The sequence below is a fragment of the Felis catus genome, chromosome A2, assembly GCF_018350175.1.
Source record: "Felis catus isolate Fca126 chromosome A2, F.catus_Fca126_mat1.0, whole genome shotgun sequence".
Taxonomy (NCBI): Eukaryota; Metazoa; Chordata; class Mammalia; order Carnivora; family Felidae; genus Felis; species Felis catus.
The window spans coordinates 166,251,047-166,277,335 of record NC_058369.1 but is presented as its reverse complement, the minus strand read 5'-3'; the positions used below and the strand labels follow the sequence as shown (position 1 = coordinate 166,277,335).

General features: G+C 51.1%; 1 protein-coding gene across 1 annotated transcript in view; it reads left to right on the top strand.

Moving 5' to 3' along the window:
- Positions 1 to 26,289, top strand: part of PAXIP1 (PAX interacting protein 1) — a 51,137-nt gene that overhangs the window by 1,029 nt on the left and 23,819 nt on the right. Inside the window, exons 2-6 of the mRNA XM_045053296.1 lie at positions 3,050 to 3,184; positions 7,765 to 7,808; positions 10,141 to 10,204; positions 16,815 to 16,928; positions 22,422 to 23,060. Of these exons, the coding sequence (XP_044909231.1) occupies positions 3,050 to 3,184; positions 7,765 to 7,808; positions 10,141 to 10,204; positions 16,815 to 16,928; positions 22,422 to 23,060 (996 nt within the window). The remainder of the gene's footprint in view (positions 1 to 3,049; positions 3,185 to 7,764; positions 7,809 to 10,140; positions 10,205 to 16,814; positions 16,929 to 22,421; positions 23,061 to 26,289) is intronic.

Genomic DNA, 26,289 nt, shown 5'->3' with positions numbered 1-26,289 from the left:
CACTTTGCCACCAGTGAAGTCCTGTTGTTTGATTTTCCTGATTGGGGGAATTAAACAGGAAATGTGGGAAATAGCCAGGGAGTACCATCACTCTAGGCACTTAATTTTTTGTAGTTTGGGCTCACCCCTAAGGATATCGTGGGTTTTTTAAGCGATACATGTGGTGAAATGCCAGAGTGTTCCTCTTCCACGGTGGAAATGAGTCTTGGTTGGATATCCTTTCAGGTGCATCCTCACAATATCCCCTTTATTGAAGTTGATGTGGTTAAAGTTGTCTCGGGCGTCCTTTGCTGTGACTGCCAAGCTGGGAGTGGATGCAGAGCCAGATGATCGGACCTTAAGGCCTCAAGAGTGGAGACTGGTGTTGAAGAAGTAAATTTGGTTGGCGTAAAAGGAATTATGGAAGGCTGATTGGTCTTGGCCTTCTGGAGGCTGGTCTGTGGGTGTCTTAGTAACTAAATTCTGGCGCACGGCACGGTCCCCAAGGTGGATCCCTTTTCTACTTTATGGGGTGAAGAGACTTAGCCTTGAGTTTGAAGGTAAACAGGTGTTGAACCCAGCGTGATCACAATGAGTGCCCGTAACAGTGGGACCTTTTTCCCCGTGTTGATAATTTGCCTTTCTTTTAGTATCCATCAGTCTTCTCTCCCACTTCCTTGCTACTGTCTTTATTTTGTTTTAGGGTTTTGACTTTATCTTACAAGGGACTTGAACCAAACATTACTGAAAACCTGGAACAAGCTGAGTTGGAACCGTAGCTGCTCAACCATGACTCAAATCTGAGTGCTTCAAAATGTCCTTGGCAAACCACTTTGATCTGGAACAGGATATTTTGTAAATGATTTACAGCCAAACCATTGATTCCCTGAATCTTACAAACACGGATTCAGAAAGTCCATGCATATTGAGCACGTAGTACCTGTTAAGGCATTGGCCTAGATAGCGGATGTAAGATAGAGAGGAGTGGAACCTGATTCGTATCCTTGAGGACCCCCTCTTGGTAGGGAGTGGGGGGCCCACCTGAAGACCTTGTGGTGTAGGGTGGTTGGTGTGGCAACAGCAGACTTCTGTGTTGGGCACCCCTGAACTTTTCCAAAGTCGGCGTCTTTGCAGTTGGCTGTTGAGACACGCAGAAGTTAAGAAGAGGGTGAAGTGAGGCCTTTCACGTGGAACGCGTGTGCTGAGGAATGGAGGCCTTAATATACTTGGGATACGTCAGGACGATCAGGACACTTGGTGCAGGGTGATGGGAGATCAAGCTAGTGAGGCAGCTTCAGTTTTGTGGAGCCTGGAAAGAAGCCAGTGGTCTGGGTATCCTCAAGGTCCATGAAGATTCAGTGTTTCCGTAGAGTTCTAGAAAAGGCAGGCGGCAGTGGGTGAAGAGTGAACAGGGAGTGAGGCGGTGAACACAGGTTGGACCGTTGTTCCAAGCGGTTTGTCACAAAGAGGAAGCAGAGAAGGGGCCCGGACGTGTGTGCGTGCGCGTGTTAGGACCGGTGGGGGGGGGTGGAAATCTCAACACCCCTAAAACAGGTCGTGGGGTCAGGAGTGCACGTGAAGGCTGCATAAGAGGGTGTCGTTTTCTGTGGGACAACTGAGTGGACGTGGATGCTTGGAGGCCAGGGAGGGAAGTGGGGGTGATTGGTCGCTACCACCGCTGTCGGGTCACGTGTGAACCAAATACTTAGCATCGGCCCCAGTTGCTCTCTCTGGATGGTGAGTGAAATGTTCTGAAAAAGTCCGACTTGTGGGTCAATCGAGCCGTGTGGGCGCCAGATCACCTTCGTAGGTGGTGCCCACCCGGGCCACTCGGGCTCTGCGCCCCCTTCCCCTGTCCCTGGCGGGTGAGTAGGGTCCGGTTCACTCACCCCTCGGCAGCTGGGGATCTCGGTCACCCTCAGAACTTTGGCCGCCACCGTGTCGCTGACGTGCTGATGACTCCCCACCCGCTGGGGGCCCAGGTCTCCCCAAGGACCACTGATGTCTTTTCCTAGACCTTCCATGTGGCACCCGGAGGATGTGCCCAGACTAAAGCACTTTTCTTCCTGCTTCCCCACCTCTGCGAGATCAGAACACATTCCTCAGTGACTGCTACTGCTGTGTCCCCAGCACTTTCTCGCTTGCACTGTCCCCCCTCCCAGGCACTACGTGTGCTTGTTCTCCCGCACCTTCCGTCTTCCTATCCCTGGGACAGTCCCTCAGGTCAGTACCTGCCGCTTTCCCCCGGGCGCTTGCAGGTGCCTCACACTCCCTCCATTCTTGCCCTGACCGCACTCTTTGGGTGCAATCTGGTCATGCCGTTTCCCTGCCTAAAACCCTTCTGTCGCTCCAGAAGACGCTTGTGTTTTATTTCAGGATAAAGTACAAATGTTTTCGCGAAGGAGGTCAGGCCGGTTGTGGTCTGGCCTGGTGTCCCGTCCCGTGTGTCGAATGCTGTGCTCCGTGGGTGCCTGCATTTTTGTGTGGCCAACTCCTTAAGTTCATCGGGATTCTGCTCAAGTGGCTCTTCTTCCAGAAGCTTTCCTGGATTTGGTGAAACCGCCTGTCCCTAAGCGCTTTGAGTTTGGGCCTGGGTACTGTTGCCACTGTCTGTCAGACCAAGATACTACCTAGTACCTGGCTCGCAGCCTCTGTGCTTACCTGGTCAGTGGGTCAAGATTTGCTGCTTTTCACTGTCCTCAAATGTTGGATTGCGTATGACTCAGAGTCAAGTTATTAATTTGATGTGGTGGACACGGCGTGTGTTTATTACACTTTTCATTGTTCACAATAATTTGTGTAAATCAGGTATGAAACGGGGGCGCCTGGGTGGCTCAGTCAGTTAAGCGTCCGACTTCGGCTCAGGTCATGATCTCGTGGTTTGTGGGTTCGAGCCCCGTGTCGGGCTGTATGCTGACAGCTCAGAGCCTGGAGCCCGCTTCGGATTCTGTGTCTCCCTCTCTCTCTGCCCCTCCCCTGCTCGCACTCTGTCTCTCTCAAAAATAAACGCTAAAAAAAAAAGAAGAATGAAATGTGTTTTTCCATTTTAATTTGTGTGTTTTTTTAAAAGGTTATCCAGCTTCTGAAAGCTGGGAAAGCGAAGGAAGTGTCCTACAACGCGCTAGCCTCACACATAATTTCAGAAGACGGGGACAATCCTGAGGTCGGAGAAGCTCGGGAAGTCTTTGACTTACCTGTCGTTAAGGTCGGTAGTAAATCGAGTTGATTTTATGTATCTCATTGTGTATCTTGAAAGTAATACGTTCAAGACTTCGTGGAACTCTTCTCAGAAGAGTGTTTGCTTTGTAGAGGAAGCTGCCGGATGAACAAAGCTCTTTGGACAGCTCGTAACCCACCGCGGCAGAAGGCCCTTTCCCTTAGGTCTAGATTGGTCAGCGGATGCACCTGCCGTGGGCTGGCCCCATCTCGACTCTGCCTGGAGCTCTCTACGCCAAGGACCTGTGCCTTGGAAGGGGGTGTGTCGTCAGCGGGCACTGGGGACTCGGGAGAAAGTGCTCAGTCTCAGGGGCAGACAGAGTCCTGACGGGAGGTAACTCCCGGAGCAGGGTCACGGTCCATCCCCGCCGTGTCAGGTGGCCTTAACTTCCAGCCAGCCATGTTGGAGGGGGTCCCGTCCCCCCCTTTGCCGTGCTGTTCAGCTGCTCCCCAACAGTGGTCGCGATGACCATGTGTCACGCTGTCCACCTGGTGGCCGTCACTGGTACCGCTACGTAGCTGGCGTCGGCCGGTTTATTTTAGAAAGCGGGGGCCTCAGCTGGGTGGTGAGTTGTTCAGAGTTTGCCGATTACACGCTGTGCTGCTCTTCTCTTGCTGCCCGTAGTTGAGTTGACTGATGTTAAATGTAATTGTGTAGTTTTAGTCCTTCAGTTTTTTTCTAATCAGAGGTATTGTATATTTGTCCTAAAATAGTTTAATTCCACTATCGTATCTTTTTTCTTCCTTATGCCATCAAACACTTTGCTTTAAAACCAGTATAAAAGTTGTTGTGGTATAGTAACAAGAGAGGCTAGAATCAGGAAGGATTGCCATTAAGTGAGGCTGGGATACAGAGAGGCCGGCCTGGCCCTGGGCGGTCTGCACCTCATCAGTGTCCAGGCTCTGAAACTGCCTTTCAGGCTTAGAAATCTGAGTTTTGAAAATAAACCTGAGAACAGATCTGTGTCTCAGGAGAAGCCTTTCAGAGACCAGACTCTCAAGAGACGGCCGTATAAGTCCGAGCGACTGTTCATTTGCAGCAGTGAAATACAGTGGTCACGTCCCTGCACTAGACGGTGCGTTTCAGCCTGGCCAGGTCCTTCGTGAAGACGGAGTATCCGCACCTTTCCTGCTCCGTCCACCTGACCCCACCTCGCAAGACACACAGACTTGCGACAGGCCCTGGGCCGTGGGCTCGGGCACCTCCCTCCCTTGGATCCTGCTTTTGTTCCTGGTTTGTTTCCATTCTTCCTTAGCTGTGGGGACCGTGTCTCTGGCCCCTTTCCCTGCACACTTTCTTTTTCTCGGTAGTGTGGAGCCTGTTGCCTTGTGACAGTGACTTCACATGGATTGTGTAGGTTTCAGAGTGAACCTTAAAAGGGCCCCCGTATTAACCAGTGCTGGGGGCTGAGGTCATTTAGAGCAGTGGGTCTTAAATCTGGTGACGGTCAAATCCCTTCTTGCGCTTTGTAATACCCGCTTTATTATCCCCTTACTTGTACGTAGAGGAGCGTCCCACGATTTAAAACACGTATACACAAATGTGTACTTGCGTTGACATAGAAGTACCCCGAAGTGAAATGTAAAGGGGAAAAAAGGGAAAGTGAAGATCACGTATTCGCTTCGGAAATACTGGGCATAACCCCCTGGAGGCGGAGGTCACCTGCTGCCGTATGTGGAGGCGCTGTGAAGTGACTCCTGAAACGTAGACCTGTCCCCGTCTCTGCAGGCAGAGTCGCCAGCTGCGAGGTCACGTTTCTGAGTGGCGATCGGTCCCTGTACAGTTCTGAGATAAAAAAGCAGTCTTCTATATTTTACACGTCGTATTTCTGGAAGAGTCAGGCTGTAATAAGGCCGCATAAAGTGCCTATTAGCCAGCTTCTGTGACTCTCACCATTTTGCCAGTCCGGCTTAGTACGCCTCTGGCCCACCCGTCCCCTTTTGGCTGTAGTTTGGCACGAGCCCCCAGGCACACCGTTAGCACTCCTGGCGCTCCTGTCTCCAGCGCCCCAGTCTAGTTGCCGTTGGTGGCCGCGCCTGTCCTGTCCAGGGACTGTGGTGCCACATGACAGGGTGATGGAGCTTGTCAGAGCTGGCCCAGCAGTCTGTGTCCCCCCGCCACGATGACACCAGTAGACCCTCAAGTTCTTAGTCTGAGCTCAGCCGACTGAGGCCGAGGCCTGGCTCCATAAGCCCAGATCCCTTGGCCTTTAACATACTGAATTTGACAAGTGCATTTTATTTATTTATTTTTTAAAAATTTTTTTTTTCAACATTTATTTATTTTTGGGACAGAGAGAGACAGAGCATGAATGGGGGAGGGGCAGAGAGAGAGGGAGACACAGAATCGGAAACAGGCTCCAGGCTCCGAGCCATCAGCCCAGAGCCCGACGCGGGGCTCGAACTCCCGGACCGCGAGATCGTGACCTGGCTGAAGTCGGACGCTTAACCGACTGCGCCACCCAGGCGCCCCGACAAGTGCATTTTAAAAGTGAGGCGTCCTTATACACGGCGACAGATTATCATTTACATATTTGAATTGCATAGATCTTTAAAACTTGCATCTTTAGGCACCAAAACTTTTGGAATAACTTTTTTAATGGGTATATTTTTATTTTTCTCAGTGGCCTTAGGGCATCATTGGAAATGTTAACGCTGACCAGCAGTGGGCTTATTTTTATACGGTGTTACTTGCCTTTGGGATAAAGAGCTCCTTATTACGATGCTTTTCTGGTTCTCCGTTTCTGCTTTATTGTTACTAGTGTGTCCTAGACTCATATGAATGAGGGCCTGGGGGTGATTCTGCTCTGCGTGGACTTGATGGTGGCTGGCGCTCAACCCTCAAGTGGGAATACCCATGCTTCCCCCGCCCCCCAGTTCCCCAAGGGACACCGCCCAGGGTGTATGCCGCACGATAGTCGGAAGGGGTACCTGTCCCAGTGTCCTTGGGAAGAGTCACACTTTCACCGGCCCAGGTCCTGTCACAGCGCATCGCCCCGGGCTCTGGGAACCCTCCACGCCACGCCATGGGATGACTAGAAATGCTGCTTTCTCGAAAGCCGCCCTGGTGCGCAGCCGTGCAAGCAGGGTTCCGCGGGGCTCTGGGTGCTACCGTGGACCGTGAAGCTTGGCTCACGTGACGACGCTCACTATAGAAGAGTCCAAGCCAGTGTTGGCTACCAGCGCTGGCCAGCTCCCTTAAACTGAACTGGAGTTTCCCCGGGATTATCAGAGAATGTGAAGGCCCACTGGGTGAAGTGCTGGGCAGAAGCATAAGTGCTCGCTTTCAGCCTGGTGCACTTTTTCCAATAAGTTACTTAAAATGCGTGGTAAAATTATCACATCATCATGAAATAATTATTCCAAGCGGAGCCAATCTTTATAAAACGGTCAGTATTCCTACACCCTGTTCACAGAAGACACACTTTTATAAACTTAGGCTGAAAAATTGTTGATGTTACCCAAAAAACGACAGGGGTATTTTGTTTTCTGAAGTTCTTTTTTTTTTTTTTTTTTTTAAATGTTTATTAACTTAGAGAGAGAGAGAGACAGCACACGAGCAGGGGAGGGGCAGAGAGAGAGGGAGACACAGAACTTGAAGAGGGCTCCAGGCTCTGACCTGTCGGCACAGAGCCTGACATGGGGCTCGAACCCATGAGCAGTGAGATCATGACCTGAGCCGAAGTCGGATGCTTACCTGACCGAGACTCCCAGGTGTCCCTCTAAAGTTCTTAGCACGTGCCAAAACTAGTTTGGAGATCATTAGGTTGGAATATAGGTTGCATGAGAGCAAAGGCCGCATACCTGTTCTTTGTTATTATATCCCCAGTGCCTTGTACCATCTCTGGGACAAAATAGATTCTCAATAAGTACTTAATGAATAAATTAATGCACGAATAATAAGTCTGTGTGTATGTTTCAGCTGGTTGAAATTTCTGAAAGTTTCAGCTGGCTAAATGGGGTATTATGTAGGTGAATGTAATGTTAAAAACGTGGAAATACAAATTTTCAAAAATACAAGTTACCCAAAAAAGTAGTAATTAAACTAAGGTTTTATAATTAATCTGAATTATGGAATTCATAAAAAATTACCAGACAGAAATACTTCTCACGATTTACCAGCATTTATATCTACTGGAGATTACTAAAAATACTCATGAACTTAGACTTGGTTGGGTTTGGGATTGAAGAGGGGAGCCAGGGAGGGCCCAGTGTGCCTGGGATGGGGAGGGGGTAGGCCTGGCTGTCAGACCCCAGCCCTTCGGGTCTGAGGACAGTTCCCAGCTAACCTCGATGCTTAAGCATTAATAGTGTGTGTGCCTAGAATTTACATTTATAGGCCTAATAGTTTTTAAAATATGTGGTAGTGCTTTGTTCTGTAATTGAGCTTTTTCGCTTGGGCAATAATAACTAATCTTTGATATTTTCACTACTTGAATACTCATAATCTGGGTGCTTTGTGATCAGTTATAACAAAGCCTTTAATTTCTAGGAGCAGGGCTGGTGAAATGTCATTTTGATTGTAAATTGAAAGCATTTTTTGATTTGAGTTCATATTTTCTTTTTCAGCCGTCTTGGGTGATATTGTCCGTTCAGTGTGGAGCTCTTCTGCCGTATCCTTTTTGGGGAAGGGGCGAGGGAAAGGACAACTCTGGGTTTAAGACTGAAATGGTAACTGAGTGGATTCGTTAGTTTGGGCCTGTGTGTGTGTGTGTGTGTGTGTGTCCGTGTCCTCTGTTCCTTGTGTTTTCCGTTCTGATTCGGATTTTCTGTACCTGATCCTTGTCTCACCCCCACCTCCACCCCCGCCCCCGGAGGGAGGGCTGCCCGCTGTGGGGACGGGGCTCCAGTTCCAGGACAGGGCTTTCTGATCTCGGGCAGGCCTCGTCTCTAGACCTCAGCTTCTCGTCTCTGGAACAGTTTTTGTGATGTCTAGTTAGGTGGACTATTTCCAAACTCGTAAGTCTGCGTGGGCCACATCATGAGTTACTTGAAGAACGGATAGGGGAAGAGAACATCAGAACGTTTCTAGTTTCGTTGATATGCGCTGTCATTCTTTTTGATTACGTCGGGTAGAAGGTTTCTTTAACACAGGTGCTGGCATCTGCTATGGGCTGGGCACCAAAACTAAAGGGGTCGACAAGGTGTCCTTGCTGCCCTCAGGGAGCTCCCTCCCACGCATGGTCCCCTGCTTCTGCGTTTCCTGAGTGTGGCTTTAGAGCACGGTCCTCCCTGCCTTGGGTGAGATGTCGGGCTGCCCTCTCGTGTTCTGAGCCTCGTGGCTTCTGTTTCACCCTGGCCGTGTGCAGCTTCCCTGGAGGGTCACTCCACGCGTAACCTAATCGTGGAGGTGCTCCTTTTCAGGGTACCTGGTACCCTGATGCTAAAATTGCAGATGATGATGTCTTTCATCCAGTTTTGTTTTGCAGCTCGGCCAGGTGGGTCCTGGGAATGCATTTTTACTTTATTGAGCTGATGCAGACGGAGGAAATCTTTGTGTATTAAATATAGGTGGCCTCAAATCAACACAACATCCCTCTGTAAGCAGTTCTTGGAGGATGTGCAGAACTCTAGCAACTCCAACTCAAAACTGGTAAGGCTTTTCATCCATAATCTGAAGAGTTAAAGGAAATCAGTTCGTGTTTTGTTTTAGTTTTCATCCCATTTTGCTGTTTTGGGAGTCTTTGTTTTCTAAGTACAGGTGGAAAAAAAAAAAAGACTGGGAGACAGAGAGATAATTTTGAAGATGAGAGGTTAATTCTTCCTGTTGTGGATCACTTATTCTCTGCACGAGATTCCTTAAGAAGCTGTCCTCCCCTTGAGTTCTTATCTGCCTGTCCAAGCGCAGCTCGAAGGGACATAAAAGGATCCCCAAGACTCTTGGACGGCACAATCTAGATTCGCCTTTGTTCGTGTTTCCCCAAGGCTTTGGAAGGAGAAAATGCTTGAGGTACAGGTAGGAGCATGGAAACCGATCTTGGATAATGGGGCTGAAGGCATGACGTTGGGGTCTGCAGAGGTTAGTCAGACAGGCAGGCAGGCTCCCGTCAATTATGAGATCTCTCAGCAGGGCTGGTGGGAGACTTCCAGATTACAATAGGATTTTCAGTTTGATCTGTTTTTCTTCACTCACTTGCCTCAGTAGCTATACTTTATTCCTGTTGGGAAAACAGGGCAATACTTTAGTAACCCATGTTGAATTGTGGACACTCCAGATTCTTCAAAAAAAGTCCTCGTGTTGGCTTCGAGTAGGCTGTATGTTACCGGCGCCCTGAGGTCATGTCTCCTTGGGTCGAGCCATATGCCCAATGTCTGGCACACCGCTCTTTTGCATGAATTTTAAAAATCTGAGCGTTAGCGCCGGGAGAGTTGGGAATTATGTATATTCTAACTCTTGTTTTAGTGAAGGAAAACCGAAGCTTAGAGTTGGTCTTGCCCAGCTTCGTAAAGTTAGCAGCGGTAGCAAGACTAGAACCCAAGTTCTTTTATGGAAGATTCTGTCTGTCGTAGCCCAGAAGTTCCGTTAACGTTTCCTTCTAAAATAAACTCTAGACTTTGGCATGTGCTGTCAGAGTAATTGCTGTGCCGTGCGTGTATATAGGTATGTGTGCGTGTGTGTGTGTGTGTGTTTACATGTGTGTGGAGTGAGCCAGCCCTTGGAGGTCAGATGTTTTCCCCTGCGCGTGTACTGGGCCCGTTTCCTTGATGTTGGCGGAGGCGCTGAGTTAGAAAGCACTTCACGGAACCTCCCGTTGTCTCTGTGCTGTCCGCTGCTCCTCCTCGAGGCCCCTCTACTGTTCGGCCAATCTGAGTCTCTTTGCTCCGTGGACTGAGTGGGAGGGCGGGGGTGGGGCGGATCACGTCCCAGTGGGCACATAGCACGTCTTCGTGAGATGCGGGTTGCACTAATCTCATTTCAGTGGAATCTTAATAACTATAAAACAGAGTGAATGGTTTTTCTCCAGAGTCGTGTCAGATCTTCTTTGGAATCACTGCCTGCCTCTCCCAGGTAAGCATGGTTACAGTCCGTCTTGTGTTGTTTACACATAGCAGTTCTGAGTTTTTTACACTTTCAGATTTATGACCTGCTTGTAAACCGGTTTTAAAGAGGCCCTCTACTAAGCTGCATGTTCAGTGTGACCTTATGATACGTTTATAATTATTTAAACGTTCCTGCTTAGACTTAAGATTTAAAGTTTTAACGGGCGAAATGGTCTTTCTAACGTAAAGAATTACAAAGGTGTAAGATTTGAATGTGAAAAAATAGTGAAAATGAAATTATTTAAGATGGCAAAAATTCACTCCTAAAGGCAAAGAAAAATAAAACCTCAGTAGATAAGGCGAAAAAATGAGTTTACACCTTTTTGTAAAGAGGAATCGCAAATAGCAGGGCATAACATTTGACACACTTTGCCATCAGGACACGAACACTTATTAGCACGGGCGTAAGAACTTCCGTTCTCGCGCTTGACCCTGCGCGCCTGGCCGCGTGCGCAGGCCTGACTCCGCAGGCCTGACTCCGCGTGTGTGCCGTGCCGGTGCACCTGCGGACGCGCTCCCCTCCTCCCCTCGCTGCCGGCGGGGATGCGGTTCAGCACGGCTGCTTTCTACGCAAGTTGGGTAGTGACGGGAGCCCTAAAATAACTCATTTTGTTTTCCCCTACGGTTCTCTTAGGTTTAGAAACGTATCCCAAGTTGGCAGAAATAAGGGCAGGTTGATAGATAAAGGCGCTCCGCAGAGCATCGTGTAGAATATCTAGGGTAAAATGGGAAAAAAATCAGGTCACCCTCTTGTTGGAAATGGTTCAGAAACCTGCTGTGTGCAGTTGCACACATAGCCAGTGTCGGTGGTGCTTCATGAAAACACAGAAAGAGGAGGTCAGTGCTTTAAGGGGGGTGGGGAGGAGGCCGTGACATAGGCATGTGCATGTTCCATTAGCCAAGGAATATATCCGAGAAATGTCTGAAGGGAGGGACCCAACGTTAGCCGTGGTAAGTTCTAGGTAGTGAGGAAAGTGGATATTCAGTATTTTTAAATTGTGTCCTGTGCCCTCCACCCCCAGCTAAAAACTCTCAAACTATAAAAAAAAAAAAAACATTGTAACAAGTCCAGCTGGTGTTGTTTGAACTCATTTTGAAATTGCTTAGAATAATCTGTTCAGCACGAGCACAGGGAGAGGTGTGGTTGACCGTGACCTTGCCCCATGCCCTCACGGACCCATCGCAATGACTTGGGTGAGGAGCAGGGTGGCGCCCATCCCTGTGGAAGCCTCAAGGAGGGGCCTTCGAAGGCCTGGGTGACCCGGGAGGGCGTCGCTCACAGCCATGCGCCTCTGTGGTCGGGAGTCACCCAGCCAGGCTGGCCAGGCTCCCCCTTCGTTCTGGCGGTCTCCCCGCCACAGTTTGACCCCTTCCCTGTCCGCACGGTAGGCAGGCTCAGTTAGGGTCACTTTTTTGTGTTTGCACCTAGTTAATTCCTGAAGTCCTTTAAAGTTATGAAATTCTCTCTTTTTGTCTTTGCTACCTTCATTTAATAGGGATCCTTATTAACTACGGGTTTAGCATCAGAGAAGACTTTTAGTCTTAGAAAACACCAGTGGTTACATTTCACAAAGGTTGAAAAGTGGTTACATTTCACAAAGGTAACAGATTATCAGACCTACAACACTAAGGTTAAGGCACACACAACACCTGCTGTATGATGGGCTAGATCAGGTGGCCTGGTGTCGGTGCGTGAGATCACAAGAGCAGTCACCCGTGTGGACGACCTAGTCAGGAAGCCTGGGGGAGGGGAGATGTCAGACCTGAGGGGCCCCAAAGAAGGGGCAGAATTAGAGCAAAAGTGGGATAGGGGAGTGCGTTCCTGGCAGAGCAACATGGCAGGACGGACGAGGGCGCCAAGGCTGGCTGCTGACGGAAGGTGTGCGCTCGGAGTGCAGAGGAAAGAGAGCGTTTGGGAGGGTGGGGGCGGAGAGCACGGGAACGGACCCAGAGGTTGGAGTTTGAGCTTCCTGGAGTGGCCAGTAGGATGCTCCTTCCTTTTTTCTTAAGTATTTAATTTAGGATTACAAATATTTACATGAGGACATTTGAAAAACTCAGACAAGCAGACGAAAATCCTTGCAGTTTGGCAGGTGCAGCTGGTCTGGGGGCTGTAGCAGGACACGGGGCCGGGGTAGGGATGGGAATTTGGGCCAGAGGGAGGGCGTGATCTTGGACTTGAGGCAGAGGTTTGGATTTGGGATGGCGCTGTGGATACAAGGCCCGGACGGGAATCGGCAGGGCCTGGTGATGTGGCCACACTTGGGACGAAGGAGGAGAAGGCAGCGCCCCGGGGCGCCCGTGTGGCAGGTCCTGGAGCTGCCTCCGCAGTGAATTGTGGGTCCGAGCAGGCCAGGAGCCTGGGGGAAGTGCCAGCATCACTGCTGGAGGGGGGGAACGGGAGCCTGGTTCCTCAGGGAAGCCGGGGAAGCTGGTTTGAAGCACGTTGAGTCTGGGGTGTCGATTAGCTATCCAGATGTGGGGATGTTCGGGTGTGTGACGGGCAGAGAATTTGCTTCTTCCAGAGGAACGTAGAAGGTAGGTAGCCAGGAGCAGAGCCTTGGGTAGCATGCAGTAAAGGGGCTCTGCAGAGAAGAAATCTGAGCGTAGAGATGCTATTGGAGGAGAGGGAATTGTTTTCAGAAACCAGGCATGAAATCAGACTCAGTTTTTACTGCTGGGAAGCAGCAGCACCCCAAGTAAAGGAGGGGAGCGCTGATTTGTAGCAGATAGTTGTGCATGGCTCCGGGTGTCCCCTCAGTCCTGCCTGTGACTCAGGAGAGGAGGAGAGTAAGAATGCTGGGCAGGGACACAGGACTGCTGATTGGTCTGGTGGCCATCGTGCAGGCCTAGTGGTCCATGCGGACCTCAGGGTCTGGGCTGAGAAGACAGCAGAGGGGCAGGGAGGGGGAGAATGGAGAGCCCATGGAAGAAGCCACAACTAGGTGGTAGGGAGCACGGGCAGAGGTGAACAAGGGTCCCTTGGTCATGTGGTCTGGGAAGCGGTCCAGCCCGTAGAGTTTTATCTAGGTGTGAAATACGTTGCCGGGGGGTGGCTGGGTCTGTGCTGGGCAGGCAACTGAATTTAGAAGGACCTGTGACAGTCTTTTTCTATCCTTTTAGCAAACTCATTAGGTAGTAAAACTCAGAGTCTGGAGTTAGTTTCATCTTCATGGATCACTTGCTACGCCGTCCATCACTTAGGATGATGGATCGGAATCCCCAGTGTGTGATGGGATCACGTCGTAAAAAGCTCTGCTTTTGAGTGCAGAAAGCTCGATCAGATAAGGGTGAGAGCAGCTCACCTGCTGACACCCCAGTTGAGAAGAGTGCACCGCGGACACTGATGTTTTCTGGTTGCTAAAAGATGTTAATTCAGCTTAAGATGTGTTAACAGACCACGTGCACAGCGTGTAGCTAAGGGACTTTGGTTTAACAAATACCAGATGAGTCCTTTTATGACGGGAGCAATGCCGATGGGGGGTGTAAAATAAACTAAGAGAGGATGTCTCCCCTCAGCGAATGCACCGTCCACAAGGGAGGACGCACTTGTGAACCAGCCGCGTGTCGTAGCACACACAAGCATGTAAAGGTGGGTGCGAGGTGTGGAAACCGTACCCGGAGGGAGCCGTCTCGACGGTGGATCCGCACCACGCAGAGACTCTTCGGGCGTCCACACCGTTCGCTGAACCTTGTCGCACCTGCCCGCGCACGCGCCCACCAGGCAGGACCCCGCCTTTGCGAAAGGACCGTTTGCTCGGTGGCTCTCAGTGACCTTCTGTCTTTCCCCCGTCAGGGTGTTGATACAGGCTGGAGCTCTTTGTTGGAGTCTTCCAGAACTCTCCCAGGGAGAGGTAGGGAAGGCAGCTTGTGCCTGCAGACGTTGAGAAGCACACACATCATCTGCCTTCTCCCGAGCCGGTATTGATGCAGGCTGGGCCTCCGTTGTGATGTGCTGGGTAGGTTTCGGGGGACAGGCCAAGAGCGCGACGGAGAGCCTGGCCAGGGTTGTGGTTTCAGCCTTGAAGGCTGAAGATAAAAGCCCTTTCATTCTGTATCTCAATCAACAGGTATTTCTTGACTGCCTGCCCATGTGCCTTGCGCTGTACTGGGTCCTGTGAGAGAGGGCAGAGAGGTCGAGGGGGTGAATCCTAGCGAGACCTCCATCTTTAACCGTGCCTTCAGATTGTAGTTTTTTTCAGGAGGGGACAAGGACAGATTTGGGGGCTAGAACCGAGGAGTGTCCTACTTGTACCGGGAAGGGAAGGCGCTCCCGACTGGGGTGAAGGAGGCATTTATTCGGGGGGGGGGGGGGCCGTGGACGAGGTGACCGCCCTCTGCTCCACGTCCTTAGAGGACAGGATAGTGGGGAGGGCGAGCATGTGGTTTCGGAGCGTGGCCAGCACGAGGGTGTGTGTGCAGCCTGCCGTGGGGTCCAGGGCCAGTGGTAGCTGAGCGGGCGTTGAGGCTGGGCAGGACACGGAGTCAGAGCCTCACGTGTCGGAGGAGTGTCCCTGAGACGCGGCGGTGCTATGGGACGCGTGTGTGGGGGCCGCACCTGACTGACCACTCAAGCGTTTGGGTTTTTGGTCTTAGGGTATTGAGATCATGTCCGAGCTTCATTGGCCAAGATGACAAGATCTGTAGTTTACATACGTTGCTTTAAAAAAAAAACAAAAAACAAAAAACCCTTTTCCCCAGTTACAAAATTAATGCTTTTGAAAATGTGGAAAATACAGAAAAGTAGAAAAATGACAACAAAAATGTCCCCATAATTCCATCCCCGCTAGGGCACTATTGTTAACATTTTGGTGTGGAAAGAGCATTCTTAGTTGGTGTGCAAAGAGATTCATTACACACGTGAGCTGGTGTGGCTGTTTGAAGTCGCTTGGCCCAGACGTGCACTGCTGCAGGATCTGGTTCGTGGAAGGTCTCCAGGTGGCCCGGAGCTCGTTTTTGGAGACCCTGTGTCAGCTCCAGGTCTCCCTCCCCCCCACCTGATGTTCGTTCCCCAGCAATAGGCTTGTCCCTGTTGAGACCCGGGCCTGTGGCGCCGGCCCGGGGCCTGGCTCGCCGCGGTCGGCACAGCCCAGGCTGCACGTGCTTCCCTGTAGGCACAGCTTCCCAAGGAAGGCACAGAGAGGGGCTGCTCTTTGAACTTCAGTTCTCACAGGGGATGTAGTGCTGTCTTGGAGCGGTCTGGATTATCACGTGAGTCAGTCTCACCTCTCCAAATGCTGCAGGAGAGCCACGTTTTTGCGAGAGCCTCTAGGAAAAAAATAACGGTTTTCCGGTCCAGTCTCCGGACATGTGACAGTGGCTAACCACGTTAAGGAGATACAAAGTAGTGACTTTCCAAGGTGATTTTAGGAGATTAGTGTGTTCTTGTTAGTATCCACAGAGTAGTGAGTGTGCAGTGCAGAATAAGTTCTGGGAACGTTTGTAAAACGGACGGAAGTAGATGTGAGACAGTGGGGTTCTGGCAAGCTGAATAATGGCGGTTTTTAAAAACATGCTGTTTGTAACACAGAACTAACTTGAGGACTAACGGAATTCTTAACCATAACCCTGAATTTATAATAAATTATTATGGAAAAAAATTGACCCGGTTAAATGATTACGTCAGAATTCATTCACACACCTTTATTTTTCTTACTTCTTTTGTCTTTCAGACTCTAAAATTTTCTTTTTTAGAAATTATTTTGGGGAGTAATTGCCCTTAGAGAAGTTACAGAACGGCAGGAAGATGTAGGCAGGCCTGGGGTTCGACACACCTGTGTTTTAAAAGCCAGCTTCTCGGCGATTAGCTGTAATTTTGGCAGGTTTGCTTCCTGATCTGTGCGGGGGCTTCGTGGTTGCCACTTTGCATGGCGGTCACAGGGGTTAGGAATGCGTGCGAAGCATTTGGCGCAGTTCCTGGCACGTGGGAGGCAGGCAGTAAATGGGGAGCCGTTTCTGTTCTTCCAGTCAAAGCCTCTTTCCCAACACGAGCCACTCTGCCTGGAGTTGACTTCATCAGTTACCAAGCCTGAGAATGATCCCTTTCACGCTTGCCTTATTTCCTCTGATGGGGTAGGTAATACTTAGGATTTTCCCTGAGCTCCAAGTAACTGTTGTCGTCTCTCGAATTCCTCCATTTCTTAATTAGTATTTAGCCCTCAGTGGTGAAGGGGCCCCTCAGTGACTTGGGTGCTGCTGTTGCCCGCAGACATTGTCGAGCCTCTGGTTGTCAGACGCGGTGACGCACTCCCTCCTTCTGCTGGCTTCCCCGTCACTTGAGTTGCAAGAATCCTGCATTCGTTTTTTGGAGCGTGGATATGTGTTTTCCGTTCATCTGGCGACAGGGTGAAAAAAATCACGTCTACGAAGCAGTCACGATAGGGATTGAAAGTTTGTCATGACAGGCAGATACCTGAGCGCTCACGTGTTCCCCCATGAGTCCCCCTACTTGAGTTCCTTTGACGAGGGAGGCCAGTAGGTGCCGCAGAACTGCTAGGATGCCCCTTGTACTTTGACGATGAGCACGCTTGCACGGACTGAAATGTGTGACGGAAGCCCGGTGTCCCTTCCTTTCCCAGGTGTCGTCTGAAGACAGGAGCGCCCTGTGGGCTTTGCTCACTTTCTATGGGGGGAACTGCCAGCTGCACCTCAACAAGAAATGCACGCATCTGGTGGTCCCCGAACCAAAGGGGGTAAGCATTTCACGTACATTTTCCTCTTCGCGCATCCCTTCAGTACTTCCGGTGCCGAGTGACGGTTGTGAGCTTCTCTTGGATTAATTGCTAGATTCCATTTACAAAAGCCGATTCAGTTCATTTACCTGACTTAGACCTGGCTTCATTCCGCAGACGATGCGAGATGATTATCGTTTCTACTCTGAGCCAGATGTGACCTCTAAATGCGAAGAAATTTGGGTTTATTTTGTGGAGAAAATGGGAAAGTTTTTTCAGTCTCTAGAGTTTCCTTTCAAATTCAGTTAAAGTTTAGTTCATTTTTATTTGTGAAAGTATGTATTTTTAGTCTTCTTCACAATTTTTAAAAAGGCGTTGTGCTGAGTAAAACTTTGTAAACGTGTGTTTGGCGAAGTTGCCAATGCCATTTCCTTTTTAATGATCTAGAATAGATACAAGTACGTTTATCTCGATAATCGTGGGGTTCTTGTCTCGAAGCACTGGTGGGGCCACAGAGTTTTGGTTTCCCAAGTGGGGCCCCCCCGGTCAGCAGCACCCGCCTCCCCTGTGCATCTGTGAGAAGCGCAGACTGTGGCCCGCCCCACACCTCGTGAACCAGCACCCGGTGAGGGCAGGTGCAGAGCCCGGTAACCTGGGTGAGGCCCTCCCGGTGGTGCTGATGCGCACGAGAGTTTGAGGACCATCGCTTTCTGGAAACCAGACTTTGCTCCTCCCAGGAACGATGGTTTATGACTCTGAGAGTCAAGAGGAGCGTGTTTATGGCAAGTTGACTTCGCACGTGCCGGTATCCTGTTTCTTTCTTAACTGCTTCTGAATCCGTGCTGCCATCCTGTTCTTCCCACGGGTACCCTGGCTGGGGGTGGGGGGTGGGGGGGCAGGGGTGGCGTGTGAGGTTCCTCTTTCACAGAGGCTTTGACATTGAGCAGAGGCGATCTGGAAACGTGTGCCGTGGCCACGCTGGTTTCCTGACAAGAGCCACGTTGAGCCAGTGGGTGTGGTTGTAACTTAGCCACGCGGTCCGAGAAGAAGCGTTTCTGTGAAAATGTAAGAGGTGACTCTTAAGTCTCTCGAAGTAAAAAATCACGTTTTGTATAACACTCTAAGAAATATAGTACGTTTTGGTGAAACAGTATAACGGTTCTTTTCATATTAATATCTTATAATTTATGGCTAAGAGCAAATCATTTGCTTGTAGGTGGCTAGCTTGAAGGGAAACAAAGTATAGCTTTTGTAAAGATGAGCAAATACTTCTGAAGAGTCATTGTCATCGAAGAGGCGATGCGTGAATGTCCGACTCAAAAATAAACGGCATCTCTTCAAATCCTTTTTTTTTTTTTTTTTTTTTTTTTTTTGCGTTTTTATGAACAAAGAACATGTTTAAACGGCAGAGCGAAACCACCTTTCATATTCCTGGATTTTTAAGATGTTCAGTCAAGTGGAGAAGAAAGGGATTTAAGAACAGAATCGGCGGAACGACGGGAGTGTGCTTGTTGCTGGGAAGGGCTGGTCTCTGGCAGCTGCAGACCTCGCGGGCGACCGTGCCTGCTGTGGCCGGAGGACCCGCCGGCCCGCCGCCACTGGCCACGACCCGGACCCCGTGGGCCGCACTGTTGGCTCCCGAGTCTGTGCATTTAGATTTTTTTTTTTTAATGTTCGTTTATTTTTGAGAAAGAGAGAGAGTGTGAGTGGGAGAGAGACCGAGAGAGAGGGAGACAGAATCCGAAACAGGCTCCAGGCTCTGAGCCATCAGCCCAGAGCCTGACGCGGGGCTCGAACTCACGGACCGTGAGATTGTGACCTGGCTGAAGTCGGACACTTAACTGACTGCGCCACCCAGGCGCCCCTAGATTTTTTTTTTTTAATGTTCATTTATTTTTGAGAAAGACAGAGTGAGTGGGGGAGAGACCGAGAGAGAGGGAGACAGAATCCGAAACAGGCTCCAGGCTCTGAGTAGTCAGCACAGACCCTGACGCGGGGCTTGAACCCACGAACCGTGAGATCACGACCTGAGCCGAAGTCGGACGCTCAACCGAGTGAGCCACCCAGGCACCCCTGAGTCCGTGCATTTAGTAACTTGTACGTGTGAGGGTTCGAGAATTGGAATGACTTAGCTGGGAAGTCAGCTCAGGCAAAGGCATCTGACATTGCTTTGTTCTTAGGTCACCTTTGTTCAGCAGTAACTGACTGTCTTTCAGTGACAAAAACTCCCTGTTGGGGAGAAGGGAGAGGACGCGTGAGTGACAGTGTTGTGCGTCAATTGCCTAGGACACAGTCAGGTCCCTCCTGAAATGAGTGCCGGCCCGGCGTGCAGACGACGACTCCGGCCGACCACGGTGGCTGCCAGCGCAAAGCGTGGAGTTTCTCCGTGGTGTCCGAGATGCTCAGCGACTGCACCGCGTGGCACCAGTTTTACTTCTGCTATTTGTTAACAGTTTTAAAAAAAAATGTCACGTTTTATTATTTTCAGCAAACCATCTTCCTACCTTGGAAAGTAACGTAGAAATCTCAGATTTGTTACTGGGTCGTATTTGTGTAGCTTATAAATACTTCGGTGTGTGTCCAGACTTGTTTTCCTAGGACAGCCCTGTGGCTCGTCTGGGACAGGCGGTCAGGAAGTTGCAAGTCTCTACTCTGCTACAGAGGGTTCTCATCTGTAGCGACGTGGGAGGGTTGGTTTCGCATTTCGTGGTTAAATATTTCGGGATGATTTTGGGGATAAAGAAGGGGATTTTTTAATTCTTTGAAGCTTTTATTTCAATTCCGTGATTTAGTGAGCGGACGGTGGTGTGTTAGTCTCAGGCGTGCACTGTCGTGATAGAGCACTTCTGCACAGCACCCGGGCTCAGCTTAGTTTCCGTGGTTAGTGCGCGCTGTGGTGTGACTGAGTTCAGCATTCCGTATTCCCACGTGCTGCTCGACACATAGGTTTCAAAACGTTTCCATCTTAATAAAACGCATGACTTAAATCATGCTTTACACACAGCATGGTTTCAAGGAGTTCAAGCACACGGCCAGGAATAAAACAGGGTATTATCAGGCGTGTGGGTCAGTTGATAGACCCGTTCGTAGTTGGTGGCACAGCCTTTTAGGAGGGGGTGTAGTTACAGGTCAGGAGTCTAAAAGTGCTTTCCATACTCTGATACCAGAACCCAGGAGTTCATCTCAGACCCCGCGATTCAGGATATGTGTGTCGAGAATCGCGATTCAGGATATGTGTGTCGAGGATCGCGATTCAGGATATGTGTGTCGAGAATTAACTTCAGTTTTTCAGGTAACAAAACCCCAGACGTTAGAGACTACTAGAATTAATGATGCGAGAAATAACTAAGCAGTGATCCGGGGGACGGGGGGTTGCCTGAAATCACTGTGCAACAGAATGGCGTGCTGGGGTTAAAACGAGTCACGCCTGGGTGTGAGGGGGCCCCCCAGCTGAGTGGGGGTCACGGTGGCGGGGGTCGTCAGAGATGCAGTGTCACAGAGGAGACAGGTGAAGCGGGATGGCGGACGGTTGCCAGCTACCGGAGCTGGGTGACGGGTGCAGGGGTTTATTACACGGGCGTCTCCGCTTTTGGAGTTTGTTGGAAAGTGTACCCCAGAAAGTTAGGAGCAGAAGGGCCGGCCTAGAAGCACACGTTGACGTGGGAGGTTGTTGGCAACGTATGAAGCGAAAAGCACATTCTAGAGTGTTTGCGCCCCGGGACACCGTGGTGCCCCCTCCACCTTTTAAACACACGTACATCTGCATTTATAACAAAGATGGTTGGAGCCGTGCCCTCAGATGGGGACGGTGGAAGGGTCTCAGCAGTATGGCAGTGATTACATCCACTTCTCTTCTGGCCTCACGTGTCATTCACGCGTGTCCTCCCGTGACTGCGTTTTCAGAAGGTTCGAAGCAGAGCGTCCTCAGAAGCAACAGCGTGAACTCCCTGAGGCTCGTGGGGGGGGGGGGGGTCTCACTCTTTCCCAGGAGGTGGGTCCCGGCTTCCTCTGCCATTGTGGCCAGCGCCGGCCTGAGGGCGGTCGTCTGCGTGGTCACCCTTGCCCTGACCGTGAACAGCGAGTGCCACCTTCGGTCTCCTTGCCAGGAAACGCATTTTAATGTGGGGGCTCCAGCATGTTTGCCAGAGACCTGCTGTTACCCTAGGCTTTGGAAGGGGTGGGGGGGGAGATTCTGTTAGTTAAGCGAACCATAGTTACAAACTCGCTCATTTATTCTTTTTAGTTTATTTACTTACTTTGAGAGTGGGAGTGGGGAAGGAGGGAGAGAGAGAGAGAGAGAAATATCCCAAGCCAACTCCACACTGTCGGTACCGAGCCCGATGAGGGGCTCGAACTCAGGAACCGTGAATGAGATCATGACCAGAGCTGAGATCAGGAGTCGGACGCTTAACTGACTGAGCCACCCAGGCGCCCCTCAGACTTGTTTATTTTAAAGCTCCTGTATCACGTGACTCTTTCATGGCTGTCTTTTATCCTTTGCTATCTGTTCCGTTCTATACCCTGACTTGCAAGGGGGCCTCTGCCTGTGAGCACACCTTTTCCATGCGCCCTACGTTTTTTGCTCAGTGCCCGTGCCTGCTGTCATGCCCCTGCCCGGCCTCACCTTGCAGCAGAGGCCTTCCCTGAGTCGTGTGGCTCACACTGGTGGGAGCCTTCTGTACATGTGCCCGCCTCGCCCAGCAGTGGCTGCACATTGTATTCCTGTTCGTGGTCACGTTCTCTCCAGAGCGAAGTTGTAAATCTCATGAGGTCAGAGACGTACTGCACCCTCTGTGTCTCCCGTGGAGCGAGCTCGATTAACACTAGGCGCCTCGTTGAGGAAGCCTCCCCACGGAAAGTTGGCCACCCTCCCTGACCGTGCCCGATGTCCTGAAGGAGCTCTTTCCCTATTGCGGCTTTGTACAGATTGTCAGTAAGTAAAAACTAAGCGAGGTGGCGATTATTTATTTCATTCGTAAGAGAATTTTCCGTGGGATTGCTAGCTGTACTTTTTTCTAAAATACCATCTGTAGAGGTTAACTTTAAACAAAATCTTGTAAGGGGCGCCTGGGTGGCTCAGTTAAGCATACGACTTCGGCTCAGGTCGTGATCCCGCGGTTTGTGAGTTCAAGACCCACATTGGGCTCTGTGCTGACAGTTCAGAGCCTGGGGCTGCTTCGGATTCTGTGTCTCTGTCTCTCTCTGCCCCTCCCCCACTTACACTCTGTCTTTCTCTGTCTCTCAAAAATAAGTGATCTTTGAAAAAAAAAATTTTTTAAATAAAATCTTGTAAGACCACTGTTGCAGGTGAGGCCGTCCCGAGTTCATAGACCGATGGTTCATTTTGGCTCTAGTCATGCGTCTGGAAGGAGTTTAAGCTTTTCCGTGTCTAAGACGGCAGTCACAAGTGCCGACCGTTTCAGCTGCATCCCTGTCCTGACGTTTTCAGTACACGGTTCTAGGAGATTCGGTAAAACTTACAGCTGTGTTTATGTGTTTGTTCTTTACTTGCAGGAGAAATACGAATGTGCTTTAAAGAGGGCAAGTATTAAAATTGTTACCCCCGACTGGGTCCTGGATTGCATATCTGAAAAAACCAAAAAGGATGAAGCATTTTACCATCCTCGCCTCATTATTTACGAAGAGGAAGAAGAGGAAGAAGAGGAGGAGGAGGAGGAGGTAGAAAATGAGGAACAGGATTCCCCCAGCGAGGGCGGCACCGACGAGAAACCGAGCCCTGCCAGTTCTCGAGAAGGATCCCCTTCAGGTGCCCAGCAGTTCTCACCCAAGTCAAACACCGAAAAACCCAAAGGGGAGTTGATGTTCGACGACTCTTCGGATTCATCGCCTGAGAAACAGGAGCGAAACTTAAACTGGACCCCAGCGGAAGTGCCACAGTTAGCCGCGGTCAAACGCAGACTGCCCCCGGGAAAGGAGCCGGGCCTGATTAACTTATGTGCCAGTGTGCCACCCGTTCCGGGCAGCGTCTTACCCCCCGACGTCCGGGGCAGCGTAATGGCTTCGGGACAGAACCTGCAGAATTCTGAAAGATCAGAAATGATCGCTTCTTGGAGTCCGGCGGTGCGGACGCTGAGAAACATTACGAATAATGCTGACATTCAGCAGATCGGCCGACCGCCAAATGTGGCACACGTAAGTCACTCTGTAACAAGCGGGAACTTAAGTAACAGATTTTAGGGCTGGATTTTACAGATGGTTTCGATACAGGTTAGTATTTCCCGCTTCTTCAGGGCAGTTAACTTACAAGCAGTATTTATTTGTGTGAGAACTGTTCCACAGGGGTGTGTGTGTGTGTGTGTGTGTGTGTGTGTGTTGTCGAGCGTCTCTTCAACTCCAGCAGGTACCGGTGACGGGAGTGCTTGCCCCTCAAGAACGTTTCTGCTCTTAATTAGCCTAAATTCAGTGGCTTGAAGTTGACTGCGTGTTCGTATTTGCTTATAATGAACTTCACGGTGGATAAATGACGTAATATGAACTCTTCGTTCGCTTACAGAAGTCGTAATCTCAGTTGATAGGATTCCAATTGGAGTTTGTTGATGTGGAATGGACTTGGAAAGTTTCAGCAGATGTCCTTCGATTTAGGACCAAAAGAAAGTAGTCACGGTGGTATATTGGCCACTGTGTACGTTTCTCTGGGTCGTGGAGACAAGTTGGCGAAGGAGAAAGACCAGTTTCCCGCCTTCATTTCAGGTGTGGAAGACAGACTTCCCGCCTTCGTTTCAGGTGTGGAAGACAGACACGTACAAACAAAAGGGCTCCTGTGGGTTCAGGGTCTGGGCGTTTTGAAGACAGTTCAATAAGGGGTCCTATAATAGCCGACAGAGGAAGGAGGCCATTTAGAAGAGGTGGTTAGGGAGGGCCTCAAGAAAGAGGCGTGAATGACAGAGGCTGGGGAAGGACAGGGTGGGGGTGGAGGGCTCCCAGAGGAAGGAACAGCGACTGAAGCCCCAGAGGCAGGCGTGAATTCGCCGTGCCAGAAGGGAAGAAAATCTGTGAGACTGAGGCTGTGGGGAGAGCTGGAGGCCTCTGCGGGGGTCTTTCCCCCAGGGCCTGGACCATTCTCCCTGAGGAACGAGGCCACCTTCTGAGCAAGCCACTGGGGCTCTGGGAAGGGTCTGTTTCTTGTAGATCGCAGTGTCACTGATGAGTCTACTGGTGGTGCTTCAAGTCTTTTGGTTTGAGGTGCGTGTTAAAAGTGTTCTTGTTTTTCTTTTCCTGTCCTCCCTTCCTGACTTAGCAGAGAGTTAGACAGTACATGGTTGAGACACCAGAATAAGGTGGAAGAAAAGAAAACATTCTGTAGACATCTGAAGGAAGAAAATTAAGGTGGCACGAGGCGAAGTGTGTAGGGTGGAGGGGAAGAGAGACATAATTGGGTTTGAGGAGAATGGAAGATTCTGGAATAGGTGTTGGATGTGGTCAGGACCCTGGTTAGGGTGGTGACCACACATTAGGAGCTGAGGAAGATTGAGTGAGATGCAGTTCACCAAGAGGCGGGCTGTGGAGGCTGAGGAGATGATGGACAGACGGAAGGACAGGCAGACGGGGGTGGAGGCCAAGGAGATGATGGACAGATGGAAGGACAGGAGGACACGGGGGGTGTTGGTGGCCGAGCAGATGACGGAAGGACAGGCAGACACGGGGGGGTATTGGTGGCCGAGCAGATGACGGAAGGATGGAAGGACAGGTGGATGCAGGGGGTGATGGAGGCCGAGGAGATGACGGATGGACCAAAGGACAGGTGGACGTGGGGTGTGGTAGAGGCCGAGCAGATGATGGACGGACCGAAGGACAGGCGGACGCGGGGGGGGTGTTGGTGGCCGAGCAGATGACGGACGGACGGAAGGACAGGTGCAGGCAGTAGAGCGTGGCAGCCGAGTTAGCGATGTCGGAGGGGCGGTGGCTTGGGAAGATGAGAGACGGAGGGGGCCCAGGTTACACGCCAGCAACCAGTGCGACCTTCTGCCTGGCGTGTTCATTTTGGGGCAAAGAAGATTGTGGGGTTTTTTGCTAAAATCGTGGGATCGTCCACAAAAGCGGGATTTGTGGCATTTCCCGCAAGGTGGGTGAGCCAGTATTTTGCAGCCTGAACGGTGACAGTGCGTGGTGGCCGAGCGGCAGACTCCCCTTTCGCGGCGAGGCGCCTTCCGTGGGCTCCCCCCACCGCCATACTTGGACTTCCCATCGTGGTCCTGTACCTGCCGGGCCGGGAGGACTTTGAGTCGGCGGGACACCGTTCTGGAGGGTGGTGGCGAGTGAGGAGGACCTGAGGGGAGGGGGGGGGCCCTGAGCGGAGGTGGGGGGAGAGGACGGAATGCTCTGTCCATTGACGCCCACGCTCACATGGGGTCCCTGCGGGTGGGGGGAGGATGGAACGCAGAGAACAGCTCCGATGGGGAGTGGGTGCTAAAGCCACGAGGTCCTGGGCCCGGCACCAGAGGGCCGTGAGGGGAGCAGAGCCGACGGTCAGAAAGAACCAACCGGAAAGCCAGGAGCTTGAGGCCGGTGGAGAAGGCAGCCGGAGGACAGCCCGGAGGCAGCGGTGGTGTGACCGGGGCGTGCGCGGGGAGGCCCGGTGGCCCCTGGGCGTGCAGCTGGAGCGGGCACGGACCCCTCCTGTGGTCTGGGGCCCGGGGTCCCCCTGCTGTCCCCCCCACTGTCCATCCGTCGGCTCACCGCTGCCCCTGCCGCCGCCCTGTGCTGCTCCCATGTCCACTTCGATCCCACGCTCCCTGAATTCACGTTTGGGTGGCATCTGCTCCTGTGGGGTGGAAATGGGTGCCTGCATCAGGGAGTGGGGTGCGCCCCGCAGGAGGGCCGTCGGAGAAGCGGGCCCCAGGCTCTGGTGCGCTGCGAGGCCCCGCGAAGCCCCGCCCGGGCCCCGGGGAGAGCGGCTGCCCAGAGGCGTTGCGCGTGGTTTTGGTTTGCAGGGACATTTTGCTGCTAGAAGTGAAGAAAATGAAGTTTTGAAATGTTACAGCTAGAGGACAGATTTAGTTTAAAAATAGGTTGGGGATGAGGAGAACACAGCCGATCATCAAAATTTGTATAGGCTGCGAATTGGTAGTGGCTAGAGCCAAGTTGTCTGTGTTGAAATTCTTTATCTATTGGGGCACTTGGTAGGAAGCAATTTAAATAAAGAAAGCAATAGCGTCACGTGAAGGAAGAAAGCAGACTTGACGTTCGTTAAGAACTGTTGTTTGTGGAATGGCAGATTATGCGACCAAGCAGCCAGGAATCCCGCTTGTTTGATTGCTCGAGACTAGCGCGTGTTTTCCACAAGAGGCACATCAGAGGGTTGAAGAGCCCGGCTTTCCAGCCCGGTGTCCGTCTTACCCCAGGCCAGGGCTCTCGTCCTGAC